Here is a 12052-nt window from a genome sequence, read left to right as displayed (position 1 = left end):
TTCAATTTGTTTGCATATAAACTATACTTAATGAAGATTTAGAGATTTGATATTCATACATAAAAAAAACACAATTTTACCACCGCACACTCAGCTCTACATGAATTTCAGGTAAACAAACACTTGTGAGACTAAAAGCTGATACCAAAGCTCTCCTAAAAACTGAAGACAAGATATCAGAATGACATTAAATAGAAATAAGAGCAGAGGCTCCTGCTGTGATGAAAATTTGCCTCTACACCTAAACTGTTTAAATATATACTGACACATTAACCACTAAAACCACATTTTCAGTGAGCACACATCCTGGCTCTGATACTTTCACACCTTACTGTCAGTTTTATGAACTGATGCAGAGATAAAACAGTCATGTCTAACCTTGTTTTCTCTCATGGCTGCAGTCAAATCTAATCAGGTTTGAAGCGGAAGTTGTAGTCATGGTGTTGGGTTCTCACCTGTGTTTTAATTCTTCCTCTGCAGCTTCACACAGATCATCAGTAATGATGGAAACAGAAGAGCGTCTGAGGCAAAACTTCAAACGTCAATTCTGTGGAGAATCAAAGCGTTCCCTTTATCCCCCTTTCTTATCTGCACTGTCCAACTGTTAACTGTGTGTCAGATTCACCTTCTACTAAAACTACAAGATTATACTCTGCATATACTTACACACTCAGAGACTTTTCTATTTTGACTAACAGGAAATGATTCATAAAGTGTCCTGTGCAGTTTGTATAATCTGGAGACTTTACAAAAGCAAAATGTGACTTTTAAAGATATGTCCACTGTGCATAGTTTTGGTTTTACAGCACATACATGACTGTATTGTTCAGCATCTGCGCTCTCATCATCTTCACTTCACCGGTCAACAATCTTGATCAAGATCAGGGCTTGTATTTATCAAACTACTAAAAGTCAAATTTTGTGACTTCAATGAAAGATAAAAGGAAAAATCTTCACTTTGGCTCAAACTTGGGAATAAAAACTGTTGATCAAACATTCTGAGTGTAAAATTCAGTTAAATGTCAGAGAGCTGTGGAGGTGAGTTTATACATTTACATTGATTTGATGATTGATCACTTTCTGATCATCTTCATTGATCTGCACTTCAATCAATTCAATTAATCAATTTTTATTTATATAGCACCAAATTACAACAAAAGTCATCTCAGGGCACTTTTCACATAGAGCAGGTCGAGACCGTACCCTTTAATTTACAGAGACCCCCCATGAGCAGCACTTGGTGACAGCAGTAAGGAAAAACTCCCCTTTAACAGGTATAAACCGGCTCTTGGTGGGCGGCCATCTGCTTTGACCGGTTGGATTGAGAGAGAGAAAGAGAGAGGGAAAGGGGGAGAAGGGAGGGAGGGAGGGAGGGGGGGTACAGAATAACAACAATCATAACAATAACAATAAGTAGCAATAGCCAGGGAAGGATGCCAACAGGACTGTGAAGGACCGCAAAGGCTTGGCCTGCAACCCAAGGTTTCCTGCGAGATGAGAAAGCACAAAAAACTCCAGGGAAGAAACAAAGTTAGTGACATGCATTGATGTTACATGAATGCATACAGATGGAGAGGAGGAGGAGGAGGAGAAGAGAGGAGCTCAGTGCATCATGGGAAGTCCCCCAGCAGTCTAGGCCTATAGCAGCATAACTAAGGGCTGATCCTGGTCGGCCCTAATTATAAGCTTTATTAAAGGAAAGTTTTAAGCCTACTCATGAACATAGAGAGGGTGTCTGCACCCTGGACCGAATCTGGAAGTTGGTTCCACAAGAGAGGAGCCTGATAGCTGAAGGCTCTGCCTCCCATTCTACTTTTAAAGACTGTAGGAACCACCAGTAAGCTGCATACTGGGAGCGCAGCGTTCTAGTGGGATAATACGGTACTATGAGCTCTCCAAGATATGATGTCAGTGTGGAACTAAATTCTCTCTCGTCAGCAGAACGTCTCACAGCACAATTTAGTTTCCATTTCACACAATTTTCTGTTATTTTATCCATATTTATACATTTATACATTATCAATATATTAGACTGCTGTTCATTTCGCAGATTTCACTTAACTTAAATTAACTTTTAAATACATGATAATTATACATGCTTTTGTCTCTTAGGAAGTTGCTTTTATGTTTCAGGCTCCTTCTGATTGGAATAATTTACCTGTAAATATTTGTTCTCTGTCATCATTTGGCTCATTTAAAAATGTTTTCTTCTCTTATCTTGAAACAAATTGCATGTTTTTGGTAGAGCTATCACTGACTGTGCCATTGATTTGACTCACAGCTACTCAGATAACAATCATCTCATTCGTCTATCAGGTTTCTCACACCAATTACACAATAGATAACATCATTCATTTCAATTATTCACTAGTCGAAGCCTTTTGTACCAGTTTCCCCTTTCCCTCTTGTATCTGTGTTTGTCTGTTGTAGTTGTTGTGTTTAGTAATAAATATGTAACTAAAACTGAACTTGGTGTTTTCTTGTGCTTGCATCTCAGTCACTTGCCCTTAAAAAACCTATACCCCCGCAAAATCATAATTAAGATAATTCTAATTCTCTTGTGTGGCCAACAACAGGGACTATTTACTTATTATTATACATCGCCTGATTCACTCTGACTTTATATTCTGGAATGTCTGTGTGTCCATCAGTAGAACAACTTCCTAAATGTTTCTCATTCTCTTCTCAGCTCTCGGCTGTTGAAAACAGCATGTGAAAACAATAAGCATGTGAAACAACAAGATATACAGCATATAGGGAGTTCAACAGAAGAGACACATGTTGGCAAACTTGAGATAGGTGGTCATGACAGTTTTGAATTTGGACTACTGTAGTTGAAAGATAACAGATATTATTTTACAGCATTGTAACGTGAAAACTTTATGATTCCAGTAAAAAAGCTACACTGTAATGTATCACAGCACAACTCAACTCCTGTAGAGGCAGCAAAAGTCATCTGATTGGTACGTTTACACTCAAGAAAATGAACATTTTGCATATTACTTAAAGTGATGAAGTTGATTATGTGTGACCTCTGTTTCAAGTATATCTTAACACATATTTATAAATGTCTTACAGGTTTTAAAGGGGACATGTTCTGCTTTATGTGATTTTCTGTCTCTTTACACTGTTATGATGTCAGATGTTAAACAAAGTCAAAGTTTGACTTTTCCACTTTGAAGAATAATTTAATAAGCTAAGGTTAACTCTCTCTCAGGGCCCAACAGGTGAAGGAGCTTGGTGACCTTTCACCCCTCTGGGATGGGCTCTGCCATGATGTCATCAACCACTGCAACCCTCTCATTGGTTATCAGGAAACACTCACCATGGCTCGACCAACCAAAATTGCATTGTTTTCACAGATTTTAGAAGTAATACTCCACACAAAATGTATGTTTTGAAACATCCATGTACAAGAAAAGTTTATTATTTCACAGAGAACAGAGGCTTGTGGTCAGTTTGGCTTCACAGTGATCATAATAGATTCTAGTGGTGATTTCATGGCACAAAAGAACATCCAAAAAACCCTTTTGAATGTGTGTGTACTCACAGGAAAAATATCAAATATGCAGCTGAAACAAAGCTCTCATGTAATCTGGGTTTTATACTTGTGGGAAACTAGAGAGGTGAACTTTTCACACAGCCTTGCTCACCTTTACCTACAGGTGGTTGGAAGAGTCATGATTAGATTTATTTCTGTTGAATTCTTCCAGCTATGGCCGTTCTCAGTATGACTTCTTTATCTGGTGTTAACATCATTTAAAGAAAAAACATAATAGCAGTGTTTTTACAAAGTTTAGCTTCATAACTACAAATCATGTATACTTAACATTTCTGGAGATCATTTTGAAATGTCTGCTGTACAGTTTTAGATATGTTTAAAATGTATTTTTTTATCCTATTGCAGACAGACATTGGTTTGGTCTGTTCCACAAACTCATTCCCAGACTTTTGCTTGAGCTATAATCCAACAGTGAACATCAAGTTTGCATTAATTTTTGTCAGTTACATTATCACGGTGTGTAGAGATGGAGGTTAAGGTCTGGTTCAGTTTAGGCACAAAAACCACTTGGTTAGGATTAGGGAAAGATCATGGTTGGGGTTGAAATGATCACTTTAAACGTGGTTAATACTTCCTTAAACATGACACTCATGGTTGAAACGTAAAGCAAATAGCTGTCTCCTTCCCCTAAGTCCATTATTGCCCAACCCACCTCCTTCTACTAAGGAAGTCACCTAATATCATCTGAACTGCGTCACCTCCCTGGGTCATAATTACTATGGCCACTAGATGGCGTCAGTCATTCAAATGTAACTCTAGGTCATTTTTGGAACATGAATTTACAACATATAGTGTCCTTTTCCTTGGGAGGACAGGCTCAAAGCCTAAAATAAGCTTCAGATAAACTTTTAAATGCATTTTTGCACAAAATGACTGTACGGACACACTGTGGATTTTGAAGGAGATCTTTTAATAGCCAGTATGAAGAGGAGGAATGATTACAGCCTGGAAAACCTCTTTCACTGTTCACATTGGCACCTGACTGTTGTGTTAAGACACAATGGAAAAATGGTGAATGCCGTTATTTAATATTACCTCTATAATAAAAGAGCTGACTACATTATGAGTGTGTTTTGGGCTTCATCAAGCTGAGTCCCTGCACGATGAGACACACAAGCTCCAGCAGCACTTCTGGAGAAAAATCTGGTCTGTCCCACTGATCTCTCAGCTCTGTCAGAGTCTGATCGGTCAAACAGAGGAGCTCGGCCGCCCAGCGGAGCTCGCCTTCCTCCTGCAGGGAGGCAGGCAGAGACTCTGGGAGTTTGACCTGAGCGTTCTCCTCCAGACTGTTCACCTGGACAACAAGACAAGACACAGACAGACAGAGAAAGATGTTCTTGAATGTTGCTGTGATGAGATCAATGCTATAATGGCAACATTTAGAGTCTGTCAATCCTTCCAGGAAATTGCGATTTTGCGAACACAATTAATTAATACAAATTCAAGAAATCCCCACAATATTGGCAAGTTTTCTACATGACATGGCCAAATCACTTGGGATTCGCTTGTGATTTGGACCAATTGTAGCATTTGGTGTGGTGGTAACTTCCGTTATTGCAGCACATTCAGCAAGTATACTTACCAACAAAAATGATGCCATAGACGAGCAAAACATTTCCCAAATGTTCCCAAACGAGGTTTGATTCAGTTAGTCAGACAAACACAAGCTGTTCAGACAGCAAAGATGGACATAATCTACCTTAAACATTTAAAAAATGGGCACTTTGGAAATTAAACTATATTTTTATATTAATGCATTTATTTCAATGGCATTATGGACTAATTTTATATGGTTCTAATACTGAGGTGAAAGTTTATTTAATAAAGGCTTATAAATTGAACTCAAGTACGGTATTTTCTTTTTTATATAACTTGGAACCCATGGTTCTCATGTCCAGAATATACATTTAAAAATACGCACTGAAATATATTTGTTTCTGTGATATCTAGTATGCTTTTTATCGAGGGAAATGATTAACTATGACTCTTCATTGGTAGTAGATTTTTTAAAAATCACATTATTTTCCTTTGCTTGCACTTTTTCTAAATTCCTGCAATTTTACCGCAAAAAAATGCATAAAAAATTGCAAATTGTATCGCAATTGTCAAACAGCCTCTGCAAAATCAGACATTTTTTTGCTGCAATAATCACAAAAAACTGCAAAATCCTGGAGGGACTGGCATGTAGATGTTGGTGAGGGAATAAACCAACCAGCTGCTGGAGGACTCTCAGTGTTTCAAGACTGCAGGTAGCCAGAAGAGCTGCAGCATTGTCTGGTAGAGCTGAGGAGAAAAAATAACAGAGAATAATCTTTATTTTATTCATCATGTGCTGTAGATTCTGTTAAATCAGTGTGTAGTGTGTGTCAGTCCATACCGTCCATGGCGCTGACTAGCAGGTGAGCAGCATCCCTCTGAGAATTGGAGATTTCAGAAACATCAAGAAGATCCATGAATGAAGAGACAGCTGGAGACTCTGGACACTCAAACACTCCTTTACTGTTCTGATCCAACTGAAGAGAAGAAACAGAAGAAGAGATGTGTCTGCTGACTGATGAAGTCAAACCTTAAAGGACAGGTTCCAGTTGTTTCAAGTCTGTCTTAATGCAGTACTGATGTGTTCATATATGCTATTTATTCATTAAGAAAGATCACAAACATGTATCATGTCAGCAGTAAGTGATAAATGTTAAATGTTCCCTTCAGAAACCTCTGGAGGACCACACATAGCTTCACACAGGTTTCACCCTGACTGTTGAGAACATTGGTCTTACTGTTTCCACCAGTAGAGAGAGAGCGTCTCTGTCGTGCAGAAGCTCACTGAGTGTTTTCAGCAGATCACAACGTCTCGACTCATGAAGTTCTTCCAGCGGCTGCAGAAGAGCTGCTTTCTGAAATATGTCTGCAGGAAACACAGCAGCAGCTACCATTTAATCCAGTGAGTAAAGTAGGAAAGTTCAACACAACATAACGAAGGTCAATGTAATGATGCTAAATTTGTATCTGATATCAGGTTTTCACTGCCTGTCAGGAAAATATTTTTTTTTACCTGATGTTGTTAAAAAAAAACAAACAGCCATCTTCTGCCCTCCTCATATACATCCAGACTACTTTTTATACTGATTTCTGATCACCCTAATTACTGTAGTTGTGTAACCCTTTCTAGTCTTTTCTCTGTATGTTTCCTGCATGATATGATGTAGTACAGTCTCTGCATTGCACTGATGATGATAGTAATAATAATAATAATAATAATAATTATAATAATAATAGTGACATAGGTGGCGCTATAGAGCACATTTTGGTACTTTGGGGGATAATTTTTACATTTTATCAAATTTTTCACCAGACCTGATGTGCGTGCCAAATTTGGTGAGTTTTTGAGCATGTTTAGGAGGTCAAATTAAGGGTTTAAGTAGCGTAATAATAAAGAAAGAAAGAAAGAAAGAAAGAAAGAAAGAAAGAAAGAAAGAAAGAAAGAATGAAACAAACATACACACAAAAAACAATAGGGTCCTCACCCTTAGGCAAGGACTACTGTTTTACAGTAACTCATGTCATCGCAGTGCATTGGAAGTGATTAAATTTTATCCTTCATTATTTCACATTATTTTCCTTTGCTTGCAATTTTACCACAAAAAGAGCATATAAAACCGCTGCAAAATCAGTTTTCACCACAAGAGGGCAGCTAACATGTGGCAGATGATGAACACCAGGTTTTTCAGGCCATGGCTGATCTTGTTGATGATGTAGAAGTCTCAGAAACTCAGGTATCGAATATGATTTAAATGAGGTTACATTGTGAAGACATTTAAGACTCAAACTGACCTTCCATCAGTTGTTGCAGCGTCTCATCATCTCCGTCTGTGCTGACCCTCCACCATCCTGCCGAGGTTTCCATGGTGTCAATTTATAAGTTATTGGATATAAGATGGAGTCAAAAACAGCAGCATCAGTATGACAGTGAAGACAGAGATGAGCAGTAAACAACAGAACTGATCTTCTCAGTAAAAAATCTGTTTAAAAGTTGATAGAAAGCTAAAAACAGACCTTTGTCATAATGTTTCATTTTGATGAATCGAGGTAGAATTCCTGAACAAAAGTGAAGAACAAGTTATGAAGTTATGCGCCACAAACTAAATCATTGATCATCTGTCTGACATTTAAGAATGATGATTGAGTTATTACAGCTGATGATGTTTCACCGAATAATTTAGTGAATTAACAATATCTGGTCACATGAATGACTTACTTTTCCTTCACAGAAGAACTCGTCTGTAGCTTTTAGATGGACCATAGCACTTATTTATCTATTTATCATTAATAATCAGTATCTTAACAGTTTAAAATGGTTTATAACTCACTATAATGTAGTTATAAGCAGATATAAGGACATTTTAAGTGTTTATTTACTTCAGTATTTTATAACTTCTCCTATGAAGACCTATTTTATATTATGACAGCTGTGTTTTTTTATATTGTCATACATCTGTTTATACAGCAGGAAATACTTTAAGGTGTCAACAGGAGGTGTTATGGTTGTTGACTATTATATCAATAAACACTTATATCTGCTGACAGCTACATCATAGTGAATAATAAACTGTTTAGTATCTCTTTATAAACTGATTTTTAATACATAACAAAGAGTTAAAAACATGTATTAACTCTCTTCTAATTATTACTGATAAATAGGTGGAGTAAACAGGAAGAGATAGCTTCCGTGTTTTCTTTAAAAGAACGTGTTCAAACTGTGCAGATGTGATTTACAGCAGCATTAACATTTATTATAACAGTTATGTGGGTGAGTAGAGACACAGTAACAGAGACAGAGTTGTGTCTCACCCAGAGTATTGTCCTCAGTGGTGATCTCCATCAGGCTGTAAGCGATGGTGACATCTTCAGGAATAGTGAAGATTGTCATGTTCCTCTGCTTCCTCTGAAGGAACAAACACAGCAGGATCACTGAGACACATTTACACTCACACATTTCAGGTGTCTTGTATCAGGATAAAATCCAGACATGATTTCAGGGGTTAATTCTTGTGATTCTCTATATTTTTCTTCCTGACACAGAAATACTTTTCAGAGACTGAAACTGTGATCGCTATTATTATTCTTTGGAGCCGTTTCTAAACAAACTAATATGACCGAACTCTTCATAATGAAGGAACATGTCACCCGGTGCAGCGGTGTGGCTCACTAACATGTCACAGCCTCTGCAGAGGATGAATCATGACCATGGACTGAGACATTACAGACGCACTGACCTGGACTGAGGAAGGACATGATAGTTTTGTGAAACTCAAACAAGCAATGACCACAGCCCCGACCTTGGACTTGGCAACAACCCTCTACTCAACCTGTTTGTGAAAAAGAGAGGTTTATGTCATCAGCACTGCTGCAAAAACATGAGGGAAAACTCACACCTGGGGCTGGATGCATAAAACTCTGTGTAGATTCATGACTAAGACTGTGTGTACGCACAAAGCCAGAAATACGCATATGCATTTCATCAGATTTATAAAGCTGTGTACTCATGGTTCTGCTTTATAAATCTCAGTCATTGAGGAACTGGGCGCACGTGCATGAGCCTCATTTCCACTCCCACAATTAACTATAAATAGATGAAGACACAAACTGAACCAGCCGTTTTCATATCAATTTGTCACCTGCCCCACCAGTCTGTACAGCTGTCAATGAGACAAATGATAAGAAGAAGTTCTGTTTCACAAATTGTGTTGCACTGGCGAGGTTCTCCAAAAGTCAGAACAGTTGTCATTAGGCGCGAACATTACACACGGCTTTATAGTGTCCATATCATTAATTAACCACATGAACCTGTGAACCATCGTCAGCGGTGATATCTCAGAAATGTAATTTCTAACATCTGTATAAACGCCAAAACAATTAATCCACCGATTTACAGCGCCCCTGTAGACTAATTCTCATCAAGATTGGATACTGTTGCAGCAGGGCTGCCACACAGCGTTAAAGTAATGGCAGATACATCACTAGCCCTATTAGCCTCAAGAGGATTCGAGGGATATCAGACCCTTAACCTACTAGTTCCTCTTGCAGTATCCTAAATCCTAAACACCTGCAAGAATGATGCATTACAATGATGTCCTACTAACCCTTCCAAATGTCACCATAACCCGCCCTGTACTTAACCCTGCTACACTTCTCCCAACAGAAGAAGATGACAAAACTCTTGATTGTCTGGCTGTAGTTGCTCAGATCTGTTCACCACGACCAGACCTAACTGTAACACCCTTGTCTAATGCTGACTCGGTTCTCTATGTAGATGGCTCAAGCAGAAAGGACCCACAAAACAGGTGAGAATCAAGTTGGTTATGGATTACATTGTTGAATCCAGCAGGTCACCATTTATACAGACAGCAAGTTGCTGTCTGTATAAATGGTGCAGGATGCTTTCAGGGTTGTACATGATTTTGGGACATTGTGGAATGAGAAGATTTCTAATATCAAGTAAACGAATTGCACATGCATCGCTGGTCTCTAACCTGTTAGAATCTATTTATCTATCAGTGTCAAGAGGAAATGAAAGCACAGCGAAGGCAGCTACACAAGCTCCAATCCAAACTGTGATGCAAATGTCTAACATTTCTTCTCTTATAACCCCTTCTGTCTCCTTAGCTGAACTGGTTAAAGCCCAGCAGAATGCTCCTACAAAAGAGCGAAAACTGTGCCAAAATGTTTGTTTTTTTATCTTACAGGACAGACACATGGGAAGAAGGACTACGTGCCAACAGGGGGGATGGTAGAGACTGCAGACAGATATTGGTACACACAAAAATTTAGGTGAGCACATGCCTTCTGAGACATGTTTTGAAAATTTAAACATTGTAGAAAATAGAGTTATTGTCTATGATGAATAATACAAATAATCTTTTACTCTTCAGTCGGTTCTTTAAGGTAATCTTCAGTGTAATTCTTGGAGTCTGATGAATACAGGCCCAGACCTTCATGACTACCTGAGTCTCTAAAAGGATTCTCATGAAGACGTTTAAATTAAAATTCATTTTATTCTCTGTAGTTTTTCTCTCAGAGACACAAACACTCACCCACAATGAACATCCGAATTTTTGGAACACTGCTGACACAAGGCCGTTCTTTCCAGTTTTGCCATAAAATGTAACAGGAGCAGTGTTGTAGACCGTCTGGTGAACAAAAGTCAGCTTCTCCGTCTCCTTTAGTTTCAGCATGTTCACCATCTTCTCCTTTATCTTCCTGCAGGGAACACAGACGAGAGGAGGAGGGTTGAGGATATTTAATGAAATGTGAGAATATGGAATGAATCATGGAACAACATTTTGTTATCCCCATGTGAGATCTTTGATGAATTTTCAGTCCATATCCTCACCAATAATTGACTGAGAGGCCTTCACACATGGAAACAAAGCAGAGAAACTGGAGTTTTTCTGACACTCAGAGACAAACAGAGACGTACTTGTCAGCGCAGCTCTCCTTCAGTTTTTTGGTGTCCACTGTCTTTTTCCTCAGAGTGAAAGGGGACACTCCATCCACAGTGTCCACAGCTGCAGACACTTTCACGTCAACTTTAGGTGCAGCAAGTCCTGCTGTTGCATGGCCTCCAATACTGCTGTCATTCAAGTTCTCAAAATCCTTCATCAGAACCTCCTCTTTGCACTCTGCAGGGACATTTTACCTCATTATTTCAGAGCTTTTTATAAGTATTGCATCATTTTCACTAAAGATCTCATAGTTTTGACTAAATATCTCACAATTTGGACTAATCATCTCATAATTTTGACAAAGTATTTCATAATTTTGACATTTTTTTTGCTACTTAGGGACTATTATCTTATTTTATCAGAGGGAAGTAGGGTGGCTGGGGTGTAACTTCATTATATATATGTAACTGCTGTAGTTAAGAGTAATATTATATTTTACATAAAAAACATGATAATCTTATTAAATATGAATAATACTTTTGTACTTTTACTGTGAAACTTTAGCTACATGAAGCTGATCATCTGTATAATAAATACAAGACTTCTGCATGTAATGAAGTATTTTTATAACGTGTTTTTGGTATTTTTACTGCTGTTACACAGCATATAGTTTTGTGTCAGAATACACACCTATGGAGAAGTCTGGCTCCTGCAGCAGGTCGAGCAGTGTTTGATCGCTGATCATGTACTCAACGGTTGACCAGAAGATTCTCTTTTTGACTTTAACTTTGACCAGAGTCAGCATGTCAATCTTCTGGTTGGCATTTTTGTTGTAGATGAGATCTCCCTCCGCGCCCAGACACTTCACAGCTGCTTTAGCTTTAGCTGCAAACATCTCTGTGGAAGCAAAAACACACCAAGTCCTCGTCACTTCCTGTCAAACTAAGTTTACAGTCGTTAACAATCTGAGTTTCAGATCTTAACTCTTAAAAAAGAAAAGGACAAATTCTCAGCATGCAAAGCAGGAAGATCAGACTGACGCTCTGATACG

At 38.3% G+C, this 12052-nt stretch overlaps 1 protein-coding gene and 1 long non-coding RNA gene across 2 annotated transcripts; one reads left to right on the top strand and one right to left on the bottom strand.

The window, feature by feature from the left end:
• The first annotated feature begins 2712 nt into the window (after positions 1-2712).
• Positions 2713-3394, top strand: LOC122969043. The gene is made up of 3 exons (XR_006398922.1): positions 2713-2799; positions 2893-2963; positions 3218-3394. It is a non-coding gene; the product is annotated as an uncharacterized LOC122969043 (long non-coding RNA).
• Positions 3395-4491: 1097 nt separating this feature from the next.
• On the bottom strand, positions 4492-12052 carry LOC122969041. The gene is made up of 10 exons (XM_044334617.1): positions 11692-12052; positions 11037-11238; positions 10651-10816; positions 8408-8501; positions 7613-7654; positions 7391-7447; positions 6337-6464; positions 5940-6075; positions 5775-5845; positions 4492-4856 (listed from the first exon to the last, which is right to left on the bottom strand). The coding sequence occupies exons 1-10, from the start codon at positions 11894-11896 to the stop codon at positions 4623-4625; spliced, it is 1335 nt and encodes a 444-aa protein (XP_044190552.1). The 5' UTR covers positions 11897-12052; the 3' UTR covers positions 4492-4622.

Source organism: Thunnus albacares, chromosome 18 (genome assembly GCF_914725855.1).
Source record: "Thunnus albacares chromosome 18, fThuAlb1.1, whole genome shotgun sequence".
Classification (NCBI taxonomy): domain Eukaryota; kingdom Metazoa; phylum Chordata; class Actinopteri; order Scombriformes; family Scombridae; genus Thunnus; species Thunnus albacares.
This window is presented reverse-complemented; position numbering and strand designations above follow the sequence as displayed.

Excerpts from the sequence above, each read along its gene's own strand:
- LOC122969041 (XM_044334617.1), bottom strand. The coding sequence starts at position 11,896 with ATGTTTGCAGCTAAAGCTAAAGCAGCTGTGAAGTGTCTGGGCGCGGAG. Across the intron at positions 6,076-6,336 it reads TCTCTCTACTGGTGGAAACA|TTGGATCAGAACAGTAAAGG; the intron begins GTAAGACCAATG and ends TCTTCTCTTCAG. Across the intron at positions 5,846-5,939 it reads GCTAGTCAGCGCCATGGACG|CTCTACCAGACAATGCTGCA; the intron begins GTATGGACTGAC and ends TTTTCTCCTCAG.